The sequence below is a fragment of the Embiotoca jacksoni genome, unplaced genomic scaffold (genome assembly GCF_022577435.1).
Source record: "Embiotoca jacksoni isolate LCO1_2020_lvr unplaced genomic scaffold, fEmbJac1.0.p SCAF_10, whole genome shotgun sequence".
In the NCBI taxonomy this organism is placed as follows: Eukaryota; Metazoa; Chordata; class Actinopteri; family Embiotocidae; genus Embiotoca; species Embiotoca jacksoni.
Window position 1 is genome coordinate 11,690,381 of NW_027185230.1, and position 23,911 is coordinate 11,714,291.

General features: G+C 42.4%; 3 protein-coding genes across 4 annotated transcripts; 2 read left to right on the plus strand and 1 right to left on the minus strand.

Moving 5' to 3' along the window:
- Positions 1-2,136: 2,136 nt before the first annotated feature.
- On the minus strand, positions 2,137-5,639 carry zcchc9 (zinc finger, CCHC domain containing 9). The gene is made up of 6 exons (XM_069166811.1): positions 5,511-5,639; positions 4,278-4,671; positions 3,430-3,580; positions 3,228-3,320; positions 2,901-2,969; positions 2,137-2,257 (listed from the first exon to the last, which is right to left on the minus strand). The coding sequence occupies exons 2-6, from the start codon at positions 4,653-4,655 to the stop codon at positions 2,145-2,147; spliced, it is 804 nt and encodes a 267-aa protein (XP_069022912.1). The 5' UTR covers positions 4,656-4,671; positions 5,511-5,639; the 3' UTR covers positions 2,137-2,144.
- Positions 5,640-5,893: 254 nt separating this feature from the next.
- On the plus strand, positions 5,894-11,000 carry LOC138204855 (zinc metalloproteinase nas-4). Its single transcript, XM_069160417.1, has 9 exons — positions 5,894-5,948; positions 6,171-6,236; positions 8,070-8,119; positions 8,334-8,403; positions 8,496-8,610; positions 9,093-9,265; positions 10,001-10,082; positions 10,179-10,300; positions 10,855-11,000. The coding sequence occupies exons 1-9, from the start codon at positions 5,894-5,896 to the stop codon at positions 10,998-11,000; spliced, it is 879 nt and encodes a 292-aa protein (XP_069016518.1).
- Positions 11,001-15,710: 4,710 nt separating this feature from the next.
- Positions 15,711-22,942, plus strand: LOC138208733 (alpha-2B adrenergic receptor). Of its 2 annotated transcripts, XM_069166833.1 has the most exons (3): positions 15,711-16,008; positions 18,160-19,471; positions 19,685-22,942. In XM_069166833.1, exons 2-3 carry the CDS (start codon positions 18,293-18,295, stop codon positions 19,853-19,855), a joined length of 1,350 nt encoding a protein of 449 aa, XP_069022934.1. In that variant the 5' UTR covers positions 15,711-16,008; positions 18,160-18,292; the 3' UTR covers positions 19,856-22,942. The 2 variants fall into 2 exon arrangements, with proteins under 2 accessions (XP_069022934.1, XP_069022926.1); XM_069166825.1 differs by having other exon boundaries at positions 18,160-22,942.
- The last annotated feature ends 969 nt before the right edge of the window (positions 22,943-23,911 follow it).

Sequence of the window (23,911 nt, forward strand, 5' to 3'; positions counted from 1 at the left end):
TCTGATCAATGCCCGTCCCTCCCCTCCCCCGCCCCCTCACACCTGCTGTGGAAAAATACAAACAGACCTCCATATTATCACTTTTTTCCTTCACGTCCGGGAAACAGACTTCAATCCTGCCTTTAAAACAGAAAAAAGATGTTTCTGCTGCTGTCATCAGGTTTTAATGCGGAACAGAAAAACTATGTTTCAGTGGTTGTTGTTTTTTTTCCGGGGGAGAGAATTGTTCACAGAAGAGGAGGCGAGCATCTTGTTTTAAGAAAATTCCAGGAAATGACAGGTGTTGATTACAGAGGAAGTAACAAGGCAAAATAAAACATCTGGGAAAAGCAACGTGAGCCTGAACTGTAGATGAAACCTGCACGAATTCAGTGGTTGAAAGTGCGTTAAATTGATGATGCAGCAGAATCGAAGGCTGAAAGTCTCACCCGTCGCTGCCGTTTCCTGCACACGTCTAATCGGTCGACGCATTTCCGTTGTCGTCATCCAGAGCCTCTTCGCAGTTGTTCTCCGTCTCGCCGTGGTTTCGCGCGTCGGCGAAGTTGTTCGCCTTCCTGTTGTGTTCGAGCTTCGAGTCTCTTCGTAGCCGTCACCGGACGATCGCAATCGCAGTCTGGAAAACTCCGCTCGCGTTAACTTCCGCCGGGCCGCTCTGAAGGACGGACCAGTCGGCTCGCGGTGGCGCCGAGTTCAACAGTTTAAATATTTAACCTGGGGATGCAAAACGATGCCCTCACGAAGCGCACTCAGACCCACACAGTGAATTTAGGTCTGGTGGCACCAGGCTAGTCGTTAGCATCCTGTTCTTGGTCGGGTTTTTTTGCGTCTCTTAGTAGAAACTTCGAGTCCGTTTGTGGACTTTTTGCTCCACCTGTTCGCAGACCGTCGTTTTTTTTTTTTGTAGTCTGGAAACTCTTGTTTGCGTTTACTCTGAAGGACGGACCAATTGAGGATCAGCGTCTGCTGTGATTCAATCGTGATTCTTTCCAAATGTTAGTGGCTGCCGATTGGTTAAAGCCGCTCCAATCGATTCCCAACTTTACCCCGAGGTCGACGCCCGGCAGGCTGTAACGACTCGCCGACGATCGACTCGGACCCGTCCAGTATAAATCACAGTGAATTTAGGTCTGGTGACACCAGACTAGTCGTGAACATCCTTTTCTTGGTCGTTTTTGCATCTCTACGCCGTTAGTCGTTGTTTTTTGCCGTCTTGTGTCTCTTTGTGGATATTTTTGTCTCTTAGTCGGGTTTTTTTTTGCTTCTCTGTAGTCGTTTATATCGTTTTTTGGGTCACTTTGCATCTTTTTGTATCCGTTTTCTGACTCTTATAAAAAAATATATATATGTATATATATGTATACATATATATAATTAACGGTCTGCAGCTCAGACGTTTCAACGCGTCCTCATTCCCAAAACGTCGAACACTGATGTTTTACCAAAGCCGTTTCCATCTCGTATAATACGCACGAGGTGATTTACGTGTAGACACAAAAACCACGCGGTTATCGTTCGCAAAAGGTCCTGGTTCGGGTTACATAAAAGAAATCCAAGTCGACTTTTATAAATTACGGATTTGATAATCGCTTTTCTCAGGTTCTCACGTTCGGCATCGCGAGCAATCGTCTCCGCTCGACGCCACCCGACCTTCACGGCTGCGCCCTCCTCTCGAGAACCACTGCACTGCTGCAGCAGCAGCAGCTCCGAGCTCAGCCTGAACCAGCGCTGCCACCTGGTGGTCGAGCGTCCACGTTACAGCTGCATGAAGACGTTTGACGTCGTTACAATCCTGCAGTTTCCCACGAAGCTCCGTGGTAATGACAGACTTCACAAACTAAAGCGGCTTTACTGTGACATTATAGTGACTGTGACTTTTGGTTCCGTCAGCACGTTCGTGCCAGAAAAACACATTTTAATCTTTTTTTTTTTTTTTCCTTTCTTTTCTTTTTACATGAAAATTCTCTTGAAACAGCAGCAGATGAAACAGCTGTGAGAAAGTCTTTGTGGAAAAAAAAAAAAACTCAGAGGAAGCAGCTGAGGAATAGGAGGAATCAGTCCGTTGATCGGAGTCCAGGTTCAGGTCCTCCAAAGACCAGCAGGATACCCCCCCCCCCCCTTAACCCCCCTCCTCCCCCTCTTCCGGATCAGAACGTCACCACTTTGGTCTGCTTGGGTTTGGCTTTCTTCACCGGAACGTGGACCTCCTCGTGGTCGGCGCTCATGTTGTTGGACAACCAGCCGACCGTCACCGAGTTCGCTGGAGGGGACGGAGAAACGTTAAAGAAGACGGTCGGAGGAGGAGGAGGAAGAAGATGATCTCGGACAGATGATCAAATCCGACTCTATAAACTGCTCAAAAAGCGTCTGTAAATCACAGGCACACTCGTAACTTTAAATCTATGAACAATAAATCACTTCATTTATTCACCTGCATGCGAATATAGAACATTTATGAAAATCTTTATGATCTAATTAAACATTCTTCCGCCATAAATTCAGGGTGAAAACTGCGTTTTCTTGCTGCTGAGACTTTAAATGAGGAATAAAATGTTTTTGGATAATAATTTAAAAAAAAAAAAGAAAAGCGCTTTGGAGACAAATTGATGGGAAGATGACCAGAAAAAAAATACTAAACCGGTTACATGAACAACTATTTTAAAAAGGAGGTGGAAACTGGCCTCCTAGAAGACGGTTAAATTTGTACAGATTTGTAGTGAAGAAGTTGCGACTAAATGTTGAGAGATGCAAAGGTGGAGTTTCACCAGAAAAAACTGCCGGTCCCCCCCCTCCCCCAAGTTCTTCTCTCTTTAAAATACAAGCTGATGATGATGCTGCTGCTGTTGTTGTTGTTTTTATGTGGCATCGCTGCTAAATAAAGCTAACGTTATTCTGTCACTCACTTGCGGCCTGGTGCTCCGGACAGTCCTTCTGAAAATGTTCCACTGATCCACAAACCCGACAGGAACCTCCTGAGAACACAGAAGAAAAGTGGTCAGGAACGCGGAGAACGGGTCGGCGGATCAGAACCGTCTGAGAGGAACGCAGTTTTAAATTTTTTTATTTTTTTTTTAAAGACATCACAGAAGCAGATCAGATCTGGAATCAGCCGAGTCGTCAGTAATTAATGACGGACCAAACCCCTCGTCGGATTAATGCATCCCTGATTATCGATGACGTCGTGATGTGATGATGTCACGGCTGTCTTGAGGTTTTTTGTTTTTTTTTACCTTGTGCGTAAAGTCCTTTTGGGTTGTCGGGACAGGAGCGAGACAGATGTCCCGTCTGGCTGCAGATGAAGCACTTCGCGTACGGAAAATCGCCTGAGAGACAAAACAGGAGAATTAAAGACCGGATCAGAGACGTCCAGATGTGAATCCAGATGCGATTCCAGATGCGAGTCCAGATGCGAGTCCAGTCAAGGTTTCTTACCGAGGGCCGGGTCCACTTTGGCTCTGCATTTGTGGATTTCGTGTTCCGTGGAGCCGCAGCGGTAACAGATCCCTCGACCCATCTCCTCGTCTCTGTCGGCCTCCGGACAGTCAGTCAGACCGTGACCGGGCTTCCTGCAGTTAAAACACAGCTGAGGAGAGAAACGGGGGAGAACGTCAGACAACGTCGAAAATATCAGAGAACGTCAGAGAACATAAAAAAATATCAAAAAATATCAGCGAACATCAGAGAACATAAAAAAAATATCAAAGAATATCAGAGAATGTCAGAGAACATAAAAAAAAAAATCAGTGAATGTCAGAGAACATAAAAAAATATCAGAGAATATCAGTGAACGTCCAAAAAAATTGGGAGAACGTAAAAAATAAATCAGAGAACGTCCAAAAATATCGGAGAACATAAAAAAAATCTGAGGATATAGAGAACAAAAATACATCACAGAATATCAGAGAACATAAAAAAATTGGAGAACATAAAAAAAAAATTGGAGAACGTCAAAAATAAATAATCAGAGAACGTCCAAAAATATCGGAGAACATAAAAAAATATCTGAGAATATAGAGAACAAAAATATATCACAGAATATCAGAGAACGTCAGAGAACATCAAAAAAAATTGGGGAACGTCAAAAATAAATAATCAGAGAACGTCCAAAAATATCGGAGAACATCAAAAAATATCAGAGAACATCAGAGAACATAAAAACAAAAATTGGAGAACGTAAAAAATAAATAATCACAGAACGTCCAAAAAACATCAGAGAACGTCAGTCAGAGAACTATCTCCCTCCCGCTCGTGACATCAGGACAGAAGCTGCAGTCTCTCACCATGTTGCTCTTCTTGTCCGTCTGCCTCTTCACCCTGCGGTCCTCCCTCCTCTGGTCTTTCTTCAGGGCGACCTCCACCTCCTCCCGGAGCTGCCGCTCGTCCTCCCTCCGCCCTCCTCCGCCGCCTCTGGGCGGCGCCCGTCCGCTCTGCTGCAGGAACTCCATGAAGCCGTTCACGTCCTCGCCGACGTACTCCTTCTTCTTACGGTTCGGCTTCTTCACGGCGGAGTCGCCGGGCTGAGTCCTCCTCAGGTAGTCCCTCTCGGGGGGGCCCCCTCCTCCTCTTCCTCCTCCTCCTCTTCCTCTGAGCTGGTTCCAGGGCGTGGCCTCTGATGGTTTGTGTTTGTGGATGTTGTTGGCTCTCGCCCACCTCGTCATGGCTGCAAACAAACGACTGAAGAAGAAAAACGACCGTCAGAAGGAAACTTTCGGGGTTCTTCGTCAATTTTAATACAGATTGCTCGCTCCAGCATCTGTAAATCGCGGGATTACCAAATTTGGAAAATTATGATCCAGATGACATTTTTTTTAGAACAACCTGGGTCCAGGTGAAGTGGTTTTTGGATCTGGACCTGGTCTGATGCTGTCTGGATGGGAAAATCATGGAAATCTGCTTCTTTTTTTTTTTTTTTTTTTTTTTTTGGGTAAAAGAATAAATCTAAGTGACATTATGGTCGTTGTTAATCTAATCCGGATTTGAGAAGTCCAGTGGTTTCTAATGTAGACCTGGTCCGGTGAGCTAAATCAACATATTAAAAACTGTTCTGCATTTGAATAAATGCTTCATAAACCTGACGTGAGGTTTTAAACAGTGTTTTAAATGAACAGGACTCTTTGTTTCACTGTTTTAGTTCTAGTTTGTTGAAGCTGCGTTGATTTTAAACATAAAACTTTTCATATGAAATGTTAAACTGAGCTGAAAGAGTCCAACAGTCGGTGAGTTTTCTGTCCTACGTCTTTGATCTAACAGTACATTTAATGTCCATTAAATTCAAATTAAACCACACGTTTTAAACTAGTCTGAGTTGTTTAAAACCACAGAGTTTCTTCAGCGGGTCACTGTTAGCGTCGTTAGCTGCTGCCTGGGGACGCCACACGTGACGCGTCGTTTTATTAAAATACAGCAGGTCAGTGACGTCAGGGAGCACGAAGAAGAAAAAGTAGAGGAGAGAAGAAACCACTTCGTGAAAGTGTCGTTTGAAAAGAATCAAAAAGCAAATAAAACAGCGTTACCTTAAGACGTTTTTATCCCGTGTGTTTGTGTTTTCCCCGGAAGTGTTCCGTCTTCTTCGTTTTTTCTTCTTCTTCTTCTTCTTCTTCTTCTTCACTGCTGCACACTGCCCCTGGAGGCCGGAAGACGAGCTGCAGAAAAACAAAACGGAAAAGAAAAACTGAGATTTATGAGAATATTTTATCACTCTGAATTATTAAAAATAATCTGTATTAATAAAGATAAATTATTAGATTATATCATGTAAAGAGTCTATTTATATGTGTAAATATCTATCAGGGTGACAGCTTCGTCTGAGCTGAATTTTTAAAAAAAAGACTGCAGCGGCTCACAGCTGATTTCACTTAATGCGAGGCCCCTCAGTCGCTCCTGACCTCCGACAAACATGCTGCATCTGGTCTTTGTGGCGCTCCTCGTGTTTGCTGGAGGCTTCAAAGATGGTAAGGAGTCAGAATCTCACACATTTTCAGTCTGTGGAAAACAAAATAAAACACACACACACACACCACGTTTTTCTCCTGTTGTGTTTCAGTGGCGCCCGGTCCGCTGCACGAAGACAACTCGGGTACGGTTTTGTTCTGACTGGAACCTGCATCGATGAATATGTGGACATTCACAAGCATTTGAATCTGATAAATGTGTGTGGGTTTTTTTTTCCACAGCACTTCTGGAGGAAGCGCTCATCAAGGCGGTGCATTACATAGAGTCCAACCCAGAGACTCTGGAAGGTGAGCTCAGACTGTTTATTATTCTGTCAGACATACAGCTGCGCCCTCCCTGTACGGACTATAAAACACCTTAAATGAGACTGGAGCTCCAGCTGGAGGACATTCAGGGATCCCCCACCCCCCCCTAAACAAAAACCTCCCAAAGTCTCACTTTAGTCTTTGCAATTTCCAGGAATATCATGTTCTCCCTCGTTTCATCCTGTTCTGTGGAGGGACTCTGGTTTTTTGACCTGATTGTTTTGTTTTACATATTCTGTTTGTCGTGAAGTTATCTCACAGAAAATTTCAAGCAGGGTTGTAATAATTCATCACAGAATTGCTGTGAAGCGGCAACCAAACAATTATTTTCATTATTAATACACCTGACGGTTACTTTTACTTTTTTTTAATTTATTTATTTATTTATTTATTTTACAAATGATTGATTTTGTGTTTGAATTGTCAGAAATAGTGAAATATGTCAATCATTATGTCCTGATTTCTCTGACCAATCACGGGAAACTTTAAATCTACCAGGTACACAGGTGATTGGTGCAGATTGTAGGCTGAGTGTCGGCACACTCTGCTCTGTTCTGGCAGTAGCTCTGGTCCAGTAATGGTTGCCAGATTTAGTTTTTCCAGTGTGTGAACTTCAGGCAAAATTGACACACAGACTCGCAGTCGGACCGACAGTGGACGTTGTGTGGTGACCTGAATTTCTGCAAGAGATTGGGTCGGTTCTGGGGCGTCACTTATTCTGTACCTGGGATAAATGAATCCTTGTGGCCTGTTGAATTTGGACCATTGCAGGGCCAAACTGTTTTTGCTGCCCGAGTAGCAAATATTCTTCAACAGGAGAATGAAAAAAATTATAGTACAAAAATTATAAAAAAAAAATTTACACGAGAAATTACATTTAATAAATTAACACTAAAGAAGCGCTCGGCACGTTAGGAGGTCAACAAAAAGATTCCTGGAGGTTCATCGGGTCACCGAGTATTAAATCGTACTGCGTCTACATCTGAAAACAGTGAAGCAACTTTCTCACGACCTTCCTCAGAATTGTTCTCGTCTCCAACAAAAATCCATAAATCGCTTGTTAAAATAAACATAAAATATAACGTAAGAAGGCTCTTAATTGTAGAATTTATGGCAGAACTGCTGTTTCGGTTTGCACAGGTGTTCCTAATAAAGTGCTCACTGAGCGTTCATGTCGGCATCAATATTTACTTAGAAACTCACCGGCACTCTGGAGCTGACATGGAGAGAAAAAAAATGACTGGCAACAGCTGTGATAATGGATTTGAATATTATTTCTGTAATGTAAAAAATGTCCTCCTTCCAGATGTTTAAAGATGACTTTGTCATTTTTCTAGTTTTGTGTGATGATAAACTCAGAATTTGTGTGTCTTTGTTTGCTGGTTAGAGAAAAAAAAAGGGAAATCGGGGTTAAATTCTGGGTATTTTTCAATATTTTGTGTCATTTTAACCCCTAAACAATTAATTATTAAATAAAAGTAGTTGTCAGATGTATTGGAAATATTTGTTGGTTCGCAGCTGTACATTTATTGTGCAAATGAATAAAACCATCTTGCCTTGAAAAGTTAAAGTGGACGCCAATAAAATGATGCATTTTAACTTCCAAGGTAAAAGTAACAAACTTAAACGCGTAGAATCAAACAACCATCTGAACACCGGAGTCTTTCAATTTTGTTGAGGTCGTTTTCTGGAAAATAAACTTTTACCGTAATCACTTTCCACTTCCAATAAAGTATTTAAGTCTGCCACCTTCGGTAACCACAGTGAGAGTCCAGCAGTTTAGTGCATTTAATATTTTCTTCCTTTTTCTAACAGAGCTGATGTCGAAGGACCACACGGTGTCGGAGGGAGACTTGTTGCTGCCGGTGAGCCACACTCGTTCAATTTGAACTAATGAGGTTTTATTCGTCGGAGACTCGTGGGAGTCCGTTTGGAGACATTTATACACTTATTGGCCACTTTATTACGAACACCTTGCTATTACCGGGGTTGGGACGTCTTTTACCTTTCAGAACTGCCTTCGTGAACCTTGTTCACGGCAGAAATTTTGACTAAATGACGTGCTTATTTCCTCTGCAGAGTGACAGGAACACCATGGGCAACACGTGGCCAACACTGGACATACCGTACGTCATCAGCTCCAGTTTAGGTAAGAAGTCTGCGTTTAGATTAAAAACTTGTAGGCGCCGGCCCATGTTCCCGCTGACGGGGGATCTGTATTTTACTTGGCGTGTTTTCCAGCCAGTCGGATGGACGACATCCTCTCTGCCATGGCAACGGTGTCCAAACACACCTGTTTGTCCTTCCACGAGCGAACCTCTGAGAGAGACTACGTGATCTTCCAAGTCAGCAGAGGGTACGTAGAGGTTGAAGGGTGGGTTTAGGTTTTTAGATCTAAAGCTGGATGCACAATGGTGGGATAACTTGAAAACAAACCATCCCTCAAAGCTTTTTGACATCAGATTTCAGAAACTGGTATCCCTCTTTACGCAAGTTTTGAGAAACCAGAATCTGCCAGCTTGAGACCTGCGAACGAAAGCGGGGTTTTTTTTTTTTTTTTTTTTTTACCGCCTGTTAGTAGGCTTGCTCCCCCCCCCCCCCCCCCCCACCCCTATCGCTCACAACTTCCGTCTTTGCTGTAATTATAGTCTAGAAACCCTGTTCGCATTAAGGTTTGCTAGGCCACTGTGAAGGGCAGACCAATCAGTGACCAGTGGGCGTGGCTAAGTGCAACAACATTGAACGGTTTGTTTCTAAATGAAGTTCCAACAATGGTGGTTTGTAAAATGAAGCTGCCGCCCTCTGTAGTCTCAGCGTGCTTCAACTGTCTTGTTCCAGCTGTGCGTCATATGTGGGCATCATAGGCGGCAAGCAGCCCATGTTTATCGGGCCCTCGTGCACCGTGGGTAACATCATCCACGAGATCCTTCACGCTGTGGGCTTCCACCACGAACACACGAGGACCGACCGCGAGCAGTACATCACCGTTCTGTCCCATAACATCATGCCAGGTAAAGTTTCTGTGGTCGTGTGTACAGTCTGCTTGAAGTCACACAGGAGAAATTATATTAATGCTCGGAGCCATAATAGTTAGAAAATAAAATCCCTTTTTAGAATATATGAATATGCTGAAATCTTTTGTTTAAAAAAACAAAACAAACAAAACAATCATGTAATGTAATGTTCAAGGAGAGGTTGGGATAAAATACTCAGTGCTTCTTAGTTATTTAACTCAACATTTAAACTTTGACTGCAGGTCACTTTGATTTGACAAACACTTTGTCATTGTTCTCGTTTTGAATTGTTATGCTTTTTGTAATTTAGTTTTCAGCGCGAACAAAAAAGGGGTCACTAACAAATATTTGTCATTGATTTCAAATTCTAAATTAATTGGGGAGGGAATAAAAATAATCACTGACCAAGCAGAAGTAATAAAACCAGAGACTGTATATATAAATGTTCGTAGTCTTAGAGTCTGTAAAGTGATGTCAATGCTGAAGTGCTTTAAAGTGCAATACTACCGAGGGCCACTAGGGCTAAAAAAAACAACAACAACAACAACAACAACAACAACAAAAAATTTTGCTCCAATAGACTCCCATTCAAAAAAAACATCAAGTTCTCTCCTGAAATACAAAGTCAGTAAATGTTTTCAACAAGTCATTATGATTTCATTAAATAAATTCCCTCCTGAAAATAACTCCATCAGATATTGTTTGAGTCAGTGAAAATGTCAGCTGTTTCAGGAATGGAGAAAAACTTCGCAAAACATGGAGGCGAAACCTTCAATCTGCCGTACGACATTACTTCCATCCTGCACTATGGAAGGTAGAGTCCCAAATAAAAAAACATACAAGGCTTTTTCTTTTTTCCTATAAAGGTTCTTGATGGTTTTTTTTTTAATGTTTTTCATTCCTGTGTCAGTGGGTTTTTCTCATCAAACGGCTTTCCCACCATCGTCTCAAAGAAACATGAGAAAGAAATGGGACAGAGGGCTAAAATGACAAAGATGGACATCAAGAAAGTTCGACATCTCTACAACTGTGGTACGTTCGGGCTCCAACACCCATTTAAAAAGAATTACTTAAGCAAACAGGTTCACGACTTCATAAATGTGACCACAATTAATGTGGACAGAAACGGAGCCAAGCTGCTAGTGTGGCAGATTTGTTTGTGTACTGAACGTACAGTACAGCCATGGATAGATTACTGAACAAGTCTACTGGGTACATTACAAAGGGGGCCGGAGTAAAGAACTCAATTAAAAGGCACAAAACCACCACAACGGCACCAAATGGTACCAGATGCAACGGGATCGGACGAACCTCAAGGTGGACGACGCCACGCCACAGGACGAACCTAAACATGGGTTTATCGTCGTTTTTCTTTTTTTTTTTTTTTTTTCTAGTTTGAAGTCTTGTCTTCAAAAGGAGGGATGGGAGGCCTTTTAACTTCTGTACTCAGACTCACTGTATCTTAATATGCCCCATATGTCCTGTATATATTGCACCTGAAAGCTAAAGATAGATAATCTTCTCTTTCCTTCTTTTCTAGATTACCTGAAACATCCGAACGAGAAGGAAGACAACCGTTCTAACAGAGTACGATATTAACGTGGCCCATCTTCTGTTTGACCAAAGCAACGCCCAAGGGGGCCACAAGAGCCTCGTTTCTCAGCCCCCCACCACTGCAGCGCCACCTGGCTCCTTTGCAGCACCTGAACACCACCACCAGAGGGCTCTGTAACACCAGCACACAGCAGACCTACACTGAACTAAGAGTGACCCATTCGTCAATAAACCAACATGTACAGACCCAATTCTGATGGAGTCGTCTTCACTGTTCAAGCAGCTGAAACTATGCTATTTCTGTCCCTCATTAACTGACTGCAGTGACAGGTGAAATTAATCACGATACACTTGTCTGTCCCGCGGGACGGTTGTCTCACACGGAGCCTTCATTACCAGAAATGAACTGCATGTTTGTGGCAGTTATAGAGCAGCGACTTTCACAAAGTGAAGGCGGTTTAATGAGTCTCTTTAAACGGGCCAAAGACGACTCCATGTGAACGAGCTCAACAGGGACTCAATAAAGCAGTACAACTATTCAAAATAAAAAGATAACTACACGTTATCTACACGTCAGTTCAACAAAACTCTACTTGTTACTGAACTTTTATATTTTCAAAACTCTGTTCAGAAAGCTCACATTTTTCATGCAACAGAGGAACTTGTGTTTTTTTAAGTTCAAAGTTAAACTAGGTTGAAACGATTTGAAGTGTCAGTTATAATGTAAAAGTAAAAATGTTTTATCTTTTATTGAAGGTTTTGTCAATTTATTAAAAATGAAAAACTCAAATCTCTCATTTACAAAAGTCTCTTTGTTGTGATTGCAAACTGTCATCAGGTTCATCCAGTCTACTTTAATAATCCTTGAGATAAGTCTAGAATGTAACTGGAGGCAAACTGAAGGGACTGGAGAGAGTTTACAAAGGCACAAATCTGTGTATCAAAAGGTCGAACAGTCGAATGCTTTGCAGACCTGCAGGATAAAACTGTGGTGACTCTTAGATCCAGGGTATAAAACCAGACCTAAGCCAGATCTAAAGCTCCGAGTGTCCCCAGAGGCCTCAAATGTAAAATTGAAGAAGTTTGGAACGAGCAGGACTCTTCATGACATCGGACCAAACTGAGCATGAAGGAGGAGGCCAAGAGCCCAAAGATAGCTCCAGCATCATCACCTGCTGACACCAAATCATACAGAGAAGCACGGAGGCGGTAGCATCACGATAAGGACAGGGAGGCTGCTCAGAACTGAGGGAAGGATGAATTCAACCAAATACATAGAGGTCCTTGAAGAAAAGCTGCTCCAGAAACCTGAAACTGAGACGATGGTTCATCGTTCAGCACCGCAATGACCCAAAGCGAAAGCCGAGGGGTGGGAAAGGTTTCAGGACGAGTCTCTGACATATCTTTGAGTGGACCAGGCAAAGACCAGACTTAAACCTGAAGATGGCAGTCCAGATTCTTCCCATACAATCAGATGGCGGGTGAAAGGATCCGCAGGAAGAAGGAGATAAACAGCCCAAATCCTGGTGAGCAAAACTTGCGGAGACCAAGAAGACTGGAAGCTGGAAGTGCTGCCAAGGACACTTCTACAAAGTACTGAACTAGTGTGAATAATGAAAGAGTTCAGCTTTAGATTTTCAATCAATTTGCACCAAAAAAAAAAAAAAAAATCGAAAACTTGGGAGTGCAGATTGATGGACAGAAAAACGATAATTTTACACGTTGAAAATTGGATCTACAACACGTGGCAAATGGAGTTTCGTAAAGTGACCGGCCTGACTTTTACGTTGGAAAATAAAATGTACACATTGCAGACAACAAAAGGAATGATTAAAGCTCGGAGGGAGAGTTTATCTCTGGTGTCTGGTCAAGCAGTTTTCTGGAGGATTGACATCGCGTCTCCGTCCGTCAGAGAGGTGGCTATAACACCACGTCCTCATTCTGTCAACTCACCTCGACAGTAACGGACGTCTCTGTTCTCTCAGCCTCACGGTTTTGACTTTTGTTTGACGCTTGATGTCAGGTGTAAATGTCAGAGCGATTTCCCAGCAGCCCTCAGTGAACTGCAACCGCAGACGAATATGTGTCCGTCGGTCCGAGAGGCGATGTCGAACCTCTCCTTCAGAGCAGTCTTAAAGAATCTGAAGTTAAAAACTGGACCCAGTGCTGCTTCGGTGTCTGAAGTCAGCACAGCGAGATCGAGGTTTCACACCGACCCCTCTGGAGATGAGTATCTTCGGAGATAAGCTGACCCTGCTGGATTGTACTAAACTATTCATCCTTCATCCTCCTCGGCACACACAGAAGAGACAGAGAGTGATGCTGAGACGCCTTCATGCAGCGCTTGCGAGGAGCTCTGCTTTCAGATCCAGTGATCCGCTCCACATCACTGCCATCAAACCCTCCAATCCGGTATCACGGCAAAGCGTGAAATAGACACTACAGAAAAAAACTTGAACTGGCCACGCTTTGGCCTGTCTAAAGCGGGACAGTTATACGTTTTGAAAGCGTGAAACTTACAAGCACGTAAAATGTCATGTGACGCGGGATCATGTGACCAAGGTCCCGCAACAGAGGCAACAAATAACTTTTTTTTTGTCGGTATTAAGAGGCAGTAGGGTTGGCTTGGTGGCATTAGTCAGGTGACAACGGTTTTGTTGAGTTGTTTTTTGTTTCCTAACCGCAACGATGTTTTATCTTCCCTCTCTAAGTTTCATTTTCCTGTAAATCACACGACTCTACGCACGCAGTAGGTTTCATTTTTTTTGACCACAGGAAAACGTGTAAATGTCACGCTTTAGACATGCCAAAGCGTGGCTGTTTCACGTTTACCGGGTTGCAACTCGTGCTGCTCACTTCAGCACGTGTTCGATTGATCAAAACCAGCATCGTTCTACAACCAACATGCTAAATTTGTACTGATTGAGTCTTGATTTGATTAACATATATGCATAAACAATATGACCAGCCAAAAGAGGTTTACAAGACACCATTATTAACAATAACAACAGTAACAAAAAGAGCCAAAGTAACTTCAAAAATGTGATTTTACAAAATAAACCTTCCTGCCTTTTTTTTCTCCAAGCTTTAGCTACAAAGGTCGCTGACTTATAAATATTAAAACTAAACCGCATAAACCCGTCATTATTATTCTGTAGGCAGCGGAACATTTCTGGATTTTAAACGTACAACATGGATGTTCTTAACTCGTCGTAATGTAATAATCCTGTACGTTTCAAATCTACCAACTTTAAGGGTCAGAGGAAGGACTCCAGTTCCCATCTGTGCAACTAAAGATCTTTGATTTTTTTTCATAGGTCTGTTGTAACATCAGCTTCAAGGTCAAAATAAGGCTTGATTTAAATATAGGTTTGTAATTTGGGGTTTCAGTAGGATATCCATCAACAATTTTTTTTCCTCAAATCTAATTCTAATTCTGCAGGATAAATTATTGCTATACGTGTGTGGTAAATAATTTAACCTCCTGAAAAAACCTTCTCATCGACCTTGTTTGCTTACTTGTTAAGAAAATGATTTGACAGTCTGAACACTTCACATTTTCTCCTAATCGATCCAGAAATCCACCAAAGATCAGCCAGGTGCAGCCAAGAGTACGAGTAAGCGTATGAACATCTAAAAAAATAGAATACAACATGCAGCTCGGCTCTTTGCAATTTTCCACTCTTTTTAAATTCCTAAATCGCTGAACAGTAATTTCATACATAGTTGAGACACGTGCATCTGAGGTCGTGCATAAGGCGTCGTATACCAAAGGTGACTTTTAAATTCTGCGTGAAAGCAACAAGAAAACGACCAGAATGCGAGAAAAAGAGCTGCGGGAGTCCGATTATTTCTCTAATTCCAGTTTATTGCGAGCAGATGTGATGAGTTCAGACGTACGTAAATGACTGACTGCCACACACACAAACAAATCACAAACTTCCCACACAGTCGCCACCAGAGCATTAATCCTGACTGAGTGTCTCCGCCCACAGAGAGGCGCCTCCAGCCCGCATATGCATACATTTCCATTATATTACATATGCAGGACTATGCTGGCATCGCTTTCAGGCATTAAAATGGTAAAAAAATAAAAAATAAAATAAAAGTCAGGTTTTTAATAAACTAAACTACTAAAGGAAAGTTATTACAAAGAGTCTTTTAGCTGCTGTGAAGCAGAATTAAAGAAAAACATTCGGTCAAATGAGTTTTATCTGTAATCATTCTATGTACATATGAAATAAACTCTCAGACTCCAGGTGTGTAATCGTCCCGAAATTCCTGGATTTGATTCATAAACTGCCTGTGGTGCAGTCAGGTTTCCATTAAAGGTGGGTGGGGCATAGTGTCCATTTACTGTCACTTATGGCTGCAAAAAAAAGAAGTTGGATACATGCTGCACTTTTCACGCCTGTAGGAGGCGAAGCGTGACATTGACACTGCCTCCTCTTGTGAATTATACACTTTGGCTGCTCAAACATAGTTCAGCTTCTCACATTTAACAAATCCTTGATATATAAATCCACAATGCCAGTCCTTACACCATATTTGAAGGAGTAACAACAGGACTGTTACTGTCACATGCTTCTTCTTTTTTTTTTTTTATTCAGCTCCAGATTCATCAGTAAAATGAAATAAAAACGCCTTTAAAAGGAGTTTTTATCTGATGTTTTTGACACGGTCAAAGGTTACATCACGCGTCCTCCTGCTCCACACACAAATTTAACCTTTAACCTGGTTCCCAGCGCGCAAATGAAGCGCACAGCCGGTGTGTGGACAGTTTGTGGAGTCCCTGCGCGTAAAGAAGCGCGTCGCAGAAACATCCGCATTAGTTCCTTCCACATCTCCCACTGCAAGCAGACCGAGTCCAGGCGGGTCCGAACCGACACCGGGATGCACTATACAGACCTCTGCACGCGGATAACATCAGCCGATATATTCTACTGTTGTTGGAGAAATAACTTTAACAGCCATCTCCTTTATTTCTGAACATCCTCCACTCAGATGTAACTGGATCTTTATAGTGTGGAGATCGACGCGTCCACAGCGGACTTTTCTGCCTCCGTCTGGCGGACATCCAGCGGCGCATTACCGGATACTTTCTTTTTGAAATTCTCCCTGTTCATGTTTTAAAACTTTTAAAGTTATTTATTTCGAATGACGCTACTGAGGTGAAGATCTTACATGTAAGTATTTGATATTAATTTACATTTATGGTGAGGTGTTGGAGAGGTTCTCTTTACTGTCATGTTAAATACACATGTTTGCAGAGAAAACATCTGGATTTGTGCTGCACTTAATGAAATGAATACAGAAAATAAAGTCTGTTTTAATAAATCCCACTGGATAAAATGAAGAAAGTGCACAAACCTAACGACTAAATAATGAGAAAGAGCTGCAGACTCTGACTTGTAAGATTTTCTTATAGGAGGAAGAACAGGTTGCCCATCTGACAGCCATAAAGCAACAAAACCACACAATTGTCACACACACACACACACAAAAAAAAAAAAATCAGCTCAAACTTTGTGGTTATTAAAGCAGAAATACACTTTAATTTGCCTCTCTGTCTCCTCCTGCAAACCAGATAATCTGTGAGCTGACTCAGCAGAAAATAACAAGCGAAATAATTTTTAATTTATTAGCCTAACACCAAGGATTATTCTCAAGGAGCTTTATGTTACGTAACATTATCTTCATAAATCATCCATTTGGATGAGGTAAAACCTCCCTTAAAGAATCCTGTAAACGTTAAATAGCTGTTTTATTCATATTTTATTTGCCACCTAAATTTAGAGGTTAATATGAATTTCCAGCAAATTGGCAAAAGACAAACTGAGTTTGTTTGCTGTTGTCTTAATAAAAACGGAATCATTTACGTGTGAATGGATAGTTCCATAAATCCGAATGGTCGTGAGATGGTTAATCTGAGAGGAAATGAGAAAACAGCAAAGTTCGGATACACAAATCTGTTTCTATTTTTTGTGAAATGTTGGATAATTTTTTCTTATTTCCATTAGAGAAGTTTAGAGGGAAAACATGCCTTTGGAGGAACTGCGAACAACTCTCGAGACAAATGAAACGTGTAATGTGTAATACAGCCGTCCGTCCACTAGGGGGCACCATGTCAGCGTTACCTACGTATGTATGACCACGGTCAAAGAACGAGATCATACGACATGATACAAATCGTGATAAAGTCCAAGTATCAAAACTGAGATTATCAGAGAGGAGATCCGGATTCGAGTCCGCGAGGAAGCCTCGTGTTTTTGTTTTTTTTACTTACACAGCAAACGTATTTATTTTACATAACATGATGTACGAAACGTTTTTTTTTTTTAGCGTAAAATTACTTATTTGAACACAAACTACAATATTTTCCAAAACCAAACTATGTGATTTTTGGTAGCTAATCTTGAGCCCTCTAGTGGACTGTTGGAGATATTCGTCTTAGCGTTGCAGCTGTTAGTTGTGTTTAGTGATTAAACCCATATCTATTTATTTTGTGGCTTTTTTGTTTGAAGAGGATAGATGAATTTGTTTGACTACATTATTAGTACCATTATTTTAGTTTAGTTTGAGTAATTTTTATACTTTTATTTTGAAGGCACTGGGAAGCTTAGGCACTTCAGGTGAATCTACATTAATTGGTTGGCTGGTGTGGCACAGCGAAGGCTTTTTCAGCAGGGTAAGAGAGGCAGCAGATGCTTTTGTTTCTGTATGTTTGCTTGCAGAAATGGTCAAATAAACGCTTAGATGGACGATGGACCTTTTTCCCTGCTTGAAGTGCGTTCCTTGGTGCCTTAGTGGCTGTTTAAAATTGAGTATTTTTATAGTTAAGTCTGAGGAAAACAATCGCCACTGCATAGACCTAACAGGTGCATTGCATTGCCTTTGAAAAATACCGGGTTGGAAACGAGACAACTACACACTACTTACTATAACAAGCCAAAGAGGTTCACCAGCACTGCTTCGATCTTTGACAATGTGTAGTATTTCATAAGTTTCTCAGATTAATGTGGTAAATTGTGGCAGAAAAAATAAAATACTCAAGTAAATTTCAGTACCAGAGAGTGCAAAAGCTGTTAACAAAGCAAAAGAATGAGAATCTAAAACTTAATTTCCTTTTTTGTTCACTATAAATCCATATGTGTTATCTTATAGTTGTGATGTCATTAGTATTGTTCTACAGTGTCGGAAATAGATAAAAAAGATAAATGGACATAAAGTATACTCTTTACGGATCAGGTCAGATGTTTAACTGCGATTGGTTGCACTGATATTTCAGTGTCTTAAAAGGTGTCTTTTTTCTTGTAAATCTCCCTCTCCATGTAAAGATCACATGGCGCCACCTTGACTGGGACCATCCAGCCCCTCGGTCAGTTTCTCGATGGTTTACCGCAGAAACATCCCTCTGCTGTCTCACGTCCTGTAAGAGACCTTTCAAGAAAGTTTCCTCCGGTCACCACCATGGCAGCGGCTCCAGACGCTCCCTGCCTGTCGGAGCTCGGCGGACTCCCCAACAGGAACATCACCCTCGTCTACGGCACCCGACCCTGCAACCGGAGCACCGCGAGGACCTCGCCCTACACCCCTCAAGCCACCGCAGCCTTCGCCATCGCCATCACCTGCATGATGATCGTCACCATCGTCGGGAACATCCTGGTCATCATTGCCGTCCTGACGTCCCGCTCCCTCAAGGGGGCTCAGAACCTCTTCCTGGTGTCGCTGGCTGCCGCCGACATTTTAGTCGCCACTCTGATTATTCCCTTCTCGTTGGCGAACGAGCTGCAGGGCTACTGGGCGTTCAGCTCCATCTGGTGCGAAATCTACCTGGCGCTGGATGTTCTCTTCTGCACCTCCTCCATCGTGCACCTGTGCGCGATAGCACTGGATCGCTACCTGTCCATCTCCCGGCCCGTGTCCTACGGGGCCAAACGTACTCCCGTACGCATCAAGACGGCCATCATCATAGTCTGGCTAATTTCCGCGGTCATCTCCTTCCCTCCTCTTCTCACCCTCGACAAGAGCGAAGGAGGCGAAGAGACGTGCGAACTGAACAACGAGCGCTGGTATATTCTCTACTCCACCATCGGCTCATTCTTCGCCCCCTGTGTTATAATGATTCTGGTGTACGTGAGGATTTATCAGATCGCGAAGCATCACACTCGTGGCCCGTCTGGACAAAAGCAGAAAGCGGTGGCAGGAGGAAACGCCAACGTGGCGACCGCCGATCCCGCCGCGAAACTATCCGAGCAGTCGCAACAGAACGGGGACCAAGGAGGTGTGAGTGCCAGCCAGCAAAAAAAAGTCCTCACCACAAAGTCTGGATCCGATTCCACGCTGTCATCACTTCGAAAACCAGCTGAGAACACCGCTGAGCACCCTCCTCATTCGGGCACCGTCGAAAAATCCCCTTCAGTCCCGCAGAGCGACAGCCAGATCCTCCCAGCCGCTCCCCACTCAGAGTCCCAGAAACATCCCGACAAAGAGTGGGAAGCGCTTCCCGACAACACCTCCAGCTTGGGCTCTGACGCCGACCTGGACACCGGCGAGGAAGGTGTTCTGGCAGAGGACGGCAGGGAGAAAGGAAACGAGCCTGACGAGCAAACTTTGGGATTGTCCCAAAGCAAAAGGTTCAAAGTTCAGGTGATGAATCTGGCCTGCAGATACAAGAACACTGTGGCCACGCCATCTGGCACCAAACTGGTACCAGAGGAAACGCCCAGGGCTCAGGGGACGCCCACATCCCGGCGCAAGGCCATGGTGAACAGGGAGAAGAGGTTCACCTTCGTCTTGGCTGTGGTGATGGGAGTGTTCGTGATCTGCTGGTTCCCATTCTTCTTCTCTTACTCCCTCCAGGCGGTGTGCCCCGAGACTTGCAGCATCCCCAATCCTTTGTTCAAATTCTTCTTCTGGATCGGCTACTGCAACTCCTGCCTCAACCCGGTCATATACACCATCTTCAACAACGACTTCCGGAAGGCCTTCAAGAGGATACTGTGCAGGGACACAAAGGGTACGTTCTTCTAGAGGTGGAAACACATGTCATGTTTTTGAACTGCCGGCGGACAGAAACATCTTTACCAGAACTGATTTCCTTATTTGTGTACTTTCTGCAATTTGACCAGGATTGGCCTTCTGCGGCATCGATATGAACACTTGTACATTAAGGGGGGAAATTGCATCCGGTGCCTCTGATAGCTGAGTCAGAGCCGCACCGACATACAAAAGAGATTTCAGAAAGCCACAGTCAAGTGGCTGAATCAATTATCTTTAATTTTATTTAAGAATACAGTGTAATTGTGTATTCAGTGACTCCGAAGACGAATGATTTGATTGTATTTTGAAACGGATGTCAAGAGGTCCATGTTCAGTAATTTAAAGTACAGACATGACTGCGATTGGTGTATGTTTGTGCGTGCAGTCGGTGTGAATGCATGGGAGTAGAGGACAGTTGCCCGAGGGTTTTACCGGAACAGAACAAATATCACTAAGTGTCCTTTATCGGAGATGAAATGGGCACCGAAGGAACACGAGATCAGGCAAAACGTGAACGTCCTCGTCTCTGTGCCTCTGCCTCCTTTCCTCTCTTTAGCTCTTCCTCCATATAAAGCTGAGACCCGGGGACGTGTACGATGGATAGGGGTTCATTCCCCCCCCCATTGTGTATTTGAGTCTCTGTGAACCGTTGGATGTTACACCTCTGCCTGGGATTGCTCATTAAAGGGGAGGCTTTAATGGGGGGAAAACTAGAGCAGGAAAGATTTTTTTTTTTTTTTTTTTTTTTTTTTAAATCAGCCGAGGTTGCATGAAAGATGGAGACACTACATGTGAATGAGATACTTGGAGCCGTTCACTTTCCCCCTATACTGCCTTTAATCTTTCTTCTCCTTTAATGTTGATTTTTTTTTTTTTCTCCTCCTCTAAACTAAGTATGATGCAGGGAGTCAGTGCATGTTGTTCGGGTTTTAGCTCAAGTTGTGTTTTCTGCAGTGTTCACTAATTAAATTCAAGACTTTTAAAAAGCATTTAAAATACGGCAGAGAATGCACTGGGATGTTTTTATAGCCAAAGATCGGCAGGAAACAACGACAAGGCCTGCAAACATTTAGCTAAAATTATGTATTAATTTATGGACATTTATGTCACATTTTTATTAGTATTTTGTAGCTGCTTAGGACGATAATACCCAGAACATGTCTGCAAGGCACAGAACTGGGAGCTGACGGGTCAGGGAAATGCTAAATTACCACAAAAAGACATGCACAACCATGACAACAAAGCGCAAAACCACCACAGAGGTACTCAAAATGATCCCAGAAACAGAAGCCCACCACAAAAGAGACTCAAATTTGCCTTAAAGGGGCTCCAAATGACTGCAAAGACTCTAAAAACCACCACATACTCAATCAAAATGACTGCAAATGTTTCGTGTCTCTTGTAGGGGATCTTTTATTTCACTTATTCACAATGCATCCGGGCCATGACTCAGATAAACATCGGAAAATTGATGGCTGGATTAACCAATTTAAGAAAAAAGAAAAAAAAAAATCCATTAAATTGATGCCAAAATCGATGGATGAACCTCCCAACAGGAGACTTTTTTTTAAACACCCTTTGAGGCTGTTATTTAAGGGAATTCAATATGCATTTTCTAAACTTGCAGTTACCCGTTTTAACCTCGACTGTGATTTATTTGCCATATTTAACGGAGGCGGTGGGGCAGAGAGTTTCGTATGCTACTCGGTGTGCTCCCCTGCCAAAGCAATATCCAGAGTGAAAGTGAACTCGGCTCTGACCCCGACAATGAGCAGAATCCCTGATGAAGAGCCTCCGTCCTCACTCTGGACTGATCTGACTGTGTCTGTGTGAATACTGCGAGGGTGCCTGAGTTTGCAGCTGCATGTTTTTTTTTTTTTTTTTGTACAAATACTCTTCTTTCTTTTCGAAAGCCGAGAGAAATTGGCCTGACTGAAGCATCCGGCCGCCGTGTACACGTGTAAGATAAGACTGGTGCCGCAGTCGAGCTTTTGTACAGTATTCGCTTCGACGTAAAGCAGTGCTCTTGCTTGTCGTTTTAAAGTCCAACTGAAATTATAATGCATGTTGTTTTTGCGCTGAGTGTGCAGATTTCTGCTCTGGGAAATCAACACTGCCCCGAAAAATTCAGAATCTGAGTTAATAGAATATTCTTAATTTTTGACACCTTCCTGTAAAAATATTATACGTAAGAAACAGGACGACCACACGCAGAATAGTGCTGAAGTTTGCCGTCTAAATGAGCTTAAGGGCTTAAAAACTGACCTGCTAATGTCAACACTGGTCACTTTAGATGCTAAACGTTGTGGTCCACACAACAGTTGTCACTTTCTCAAAAATCTTTCTTAAATGATCTGTCTGCTTGAAAATATAAGACATTTCTTGCACAATTTATTTGAGAAACAAAAATTATAAAAACATTTAATTTCTTAACTAAATGATTTTTCCTGTTGCGATATGATAGTAAATTATTTTTAGGGGTAAAATAATTGTTTTTAAGGGTCTTTAAATGGCCTTTAAAGTACACGTAGTGCACTCAGTTGCGATAAAAATAAAAAAGGGATTTGGAGGATATTTTAACTAAATACAACCTAAACCCAGAGGCACCTAAACCTCTAATTTCACAAATAATTCTGTGAGCTCAATTTGTGTGATACAGATCTTAGTTTTGTTTATCAGGCAACTTCTTTCACATGTAGACAAACTGAAGATGCCAGCGTCCACACACCAGGGGGCGCTATAGAAAGGGGTTTAAAATGATGTCGTAAAAGGTGGTTTGCAGTAAATGAAAACCACAAATTTGCACCGAAAGTTGCCGTGATTGATTTCTTCGTGACATTTTGTTGTAGCTAAAGCTAAAATTGAATACCAATTTCAGACACGTTGAGTATAACATTTTTACTTGATGATTTTTGTGATTTCAGTTGGACTTTACGTTTGGAGTAGTGATCAAAGTACCTCTCTGTATTGCCTTGTATCTTCTTCTTCCTCCTCTAACTCTGCTCCTGTGTTGTTGTGTTATGCTTTTATTTTTGAAATATGCTGCATATCAAGGGTTGAATAAAGGACATGCTGAGACGACTGAATCGAAGCACTGCCGGCGCTGGCTTGTTGTTTCAGAGGAGAGTGGGTGGGATTGACTGTGAGCACTTACAGAGCAAAGAATAATGGAATCAGACAATTTAACATCGCTGCTTTCTGTCCGAGTGTTTTAGGGCAATTATCTCAGTCTGTTTCGACGACCTTTGACCACAACATAAGATACAATATGGATATGAAGAAGAAGGTAAAAGAGGAAAATCTTTTGGTGTCGCTAGCGGTGGTGTCGGCATCCCGTTATCACCTTTACACCAACTCATTTACCAAAAGAAAAACAGTGTAAGGGCGATATAAAAGGTGATAATTGATTTAACAATATTAGCTGCTGTTTAAAACCTGTGAACTACAAGCTGTCAGAGAGCCAAAAGGAAAAATGTGTTGTTTACTTCTGGCAGTGGAAACACACAGATGACTCAAAGATAATGACAGGTGTTAAAGAGGTGTAATTTGGTGTAATTACGGATGAGGACATTCAGTCCCCAGCAGCCGGGGAGATATTTTTATGTAGCTATACATTAAAACTACAATAAATTATTTTTTTCCATCACCTTTTACACTAATATGGTGGACTTGTTTACATACAGTTGCATAGTTCCACAACCCGCAATAGGATCAATCATGTCAAATATGGCAATTAATTTTGTCCCCGCCTTTGGTCTCCACCGTCTCGAGAATGAGACGTTAGCTGCTAAATGGTTCATTAGTTTTTACCAAATGGTGACTTCGGTCAGTCGATAATTGAAGAGTGAGCCTGTTGCGTTAGCTCCGCCTCCCCTTTCTCAGGAACAACTGGTGATTTGTTTTCCCAGTAATGTTGCCAATGACACAGAGATTGCTCAATTGGATATATGGATTATTTAAGGACTTTAATCAGTGGAGCACAAGCTAAATCACCACTGGGTTACTTAATTTGCATGAAAATCTTTGGAATTATTAGATTAAACGCAA

Excerpts from the sequence above, each read along its gene's own strand:
- zcchc9 (XM_069166811.1), bottom strand. The coding sequence starts at position 4,655 with ATGACGAGGTGGGCGAGAGCCAACAACATCCACAAACACAAACCATCA. Across the intron at positions 3,581-4,277 it reads CGGACAAGAAGAGCAACATG|CTGTGTTTTAACTGCAGGAA; the intron begins GTGAGAGACTGC and ends TTCTCTCCTCAG. Across the intron at positions 3,321-3,429 it reads CAAAGTGGACCCGGCCCTCG|GCGATTTTCCGTACGCGAAG; the intron begins GTAAGAAACCTT and ends TTTGTCTCTCAG.
- LOC138204855 (XM_069160417.1), top strand. The coding sequence starts at position 5,894 with ATGCTGCATCTGGTCTTTGTGGCGCTCCTCGTGTTTGCTGGAGGCTTC. Across the intron at positions 8,120-8,333 it reads AGGGAGACTTGTTGCTGCCG|AGTGACAGGAACACCATGGG; the intron begins GTGAGCCACACT and ends TTTCCTCTGCAG. Across the intron at positions 10,083-10,178 it reads TCCATCCTGCACTATGGAAG|TGGGTTTTTCTCATCAAACG; the intron begins GTAGAGTCCCAA and ends TTCCTGTGTCAG.
- LOC138208733 (XM_069166825.1), top strand. The coding sequence starts at position 18,293 with ATGGCAGCGGCTCCAGACGCTCCCTGCCTGTCGGAGCTCGGCGGACTC.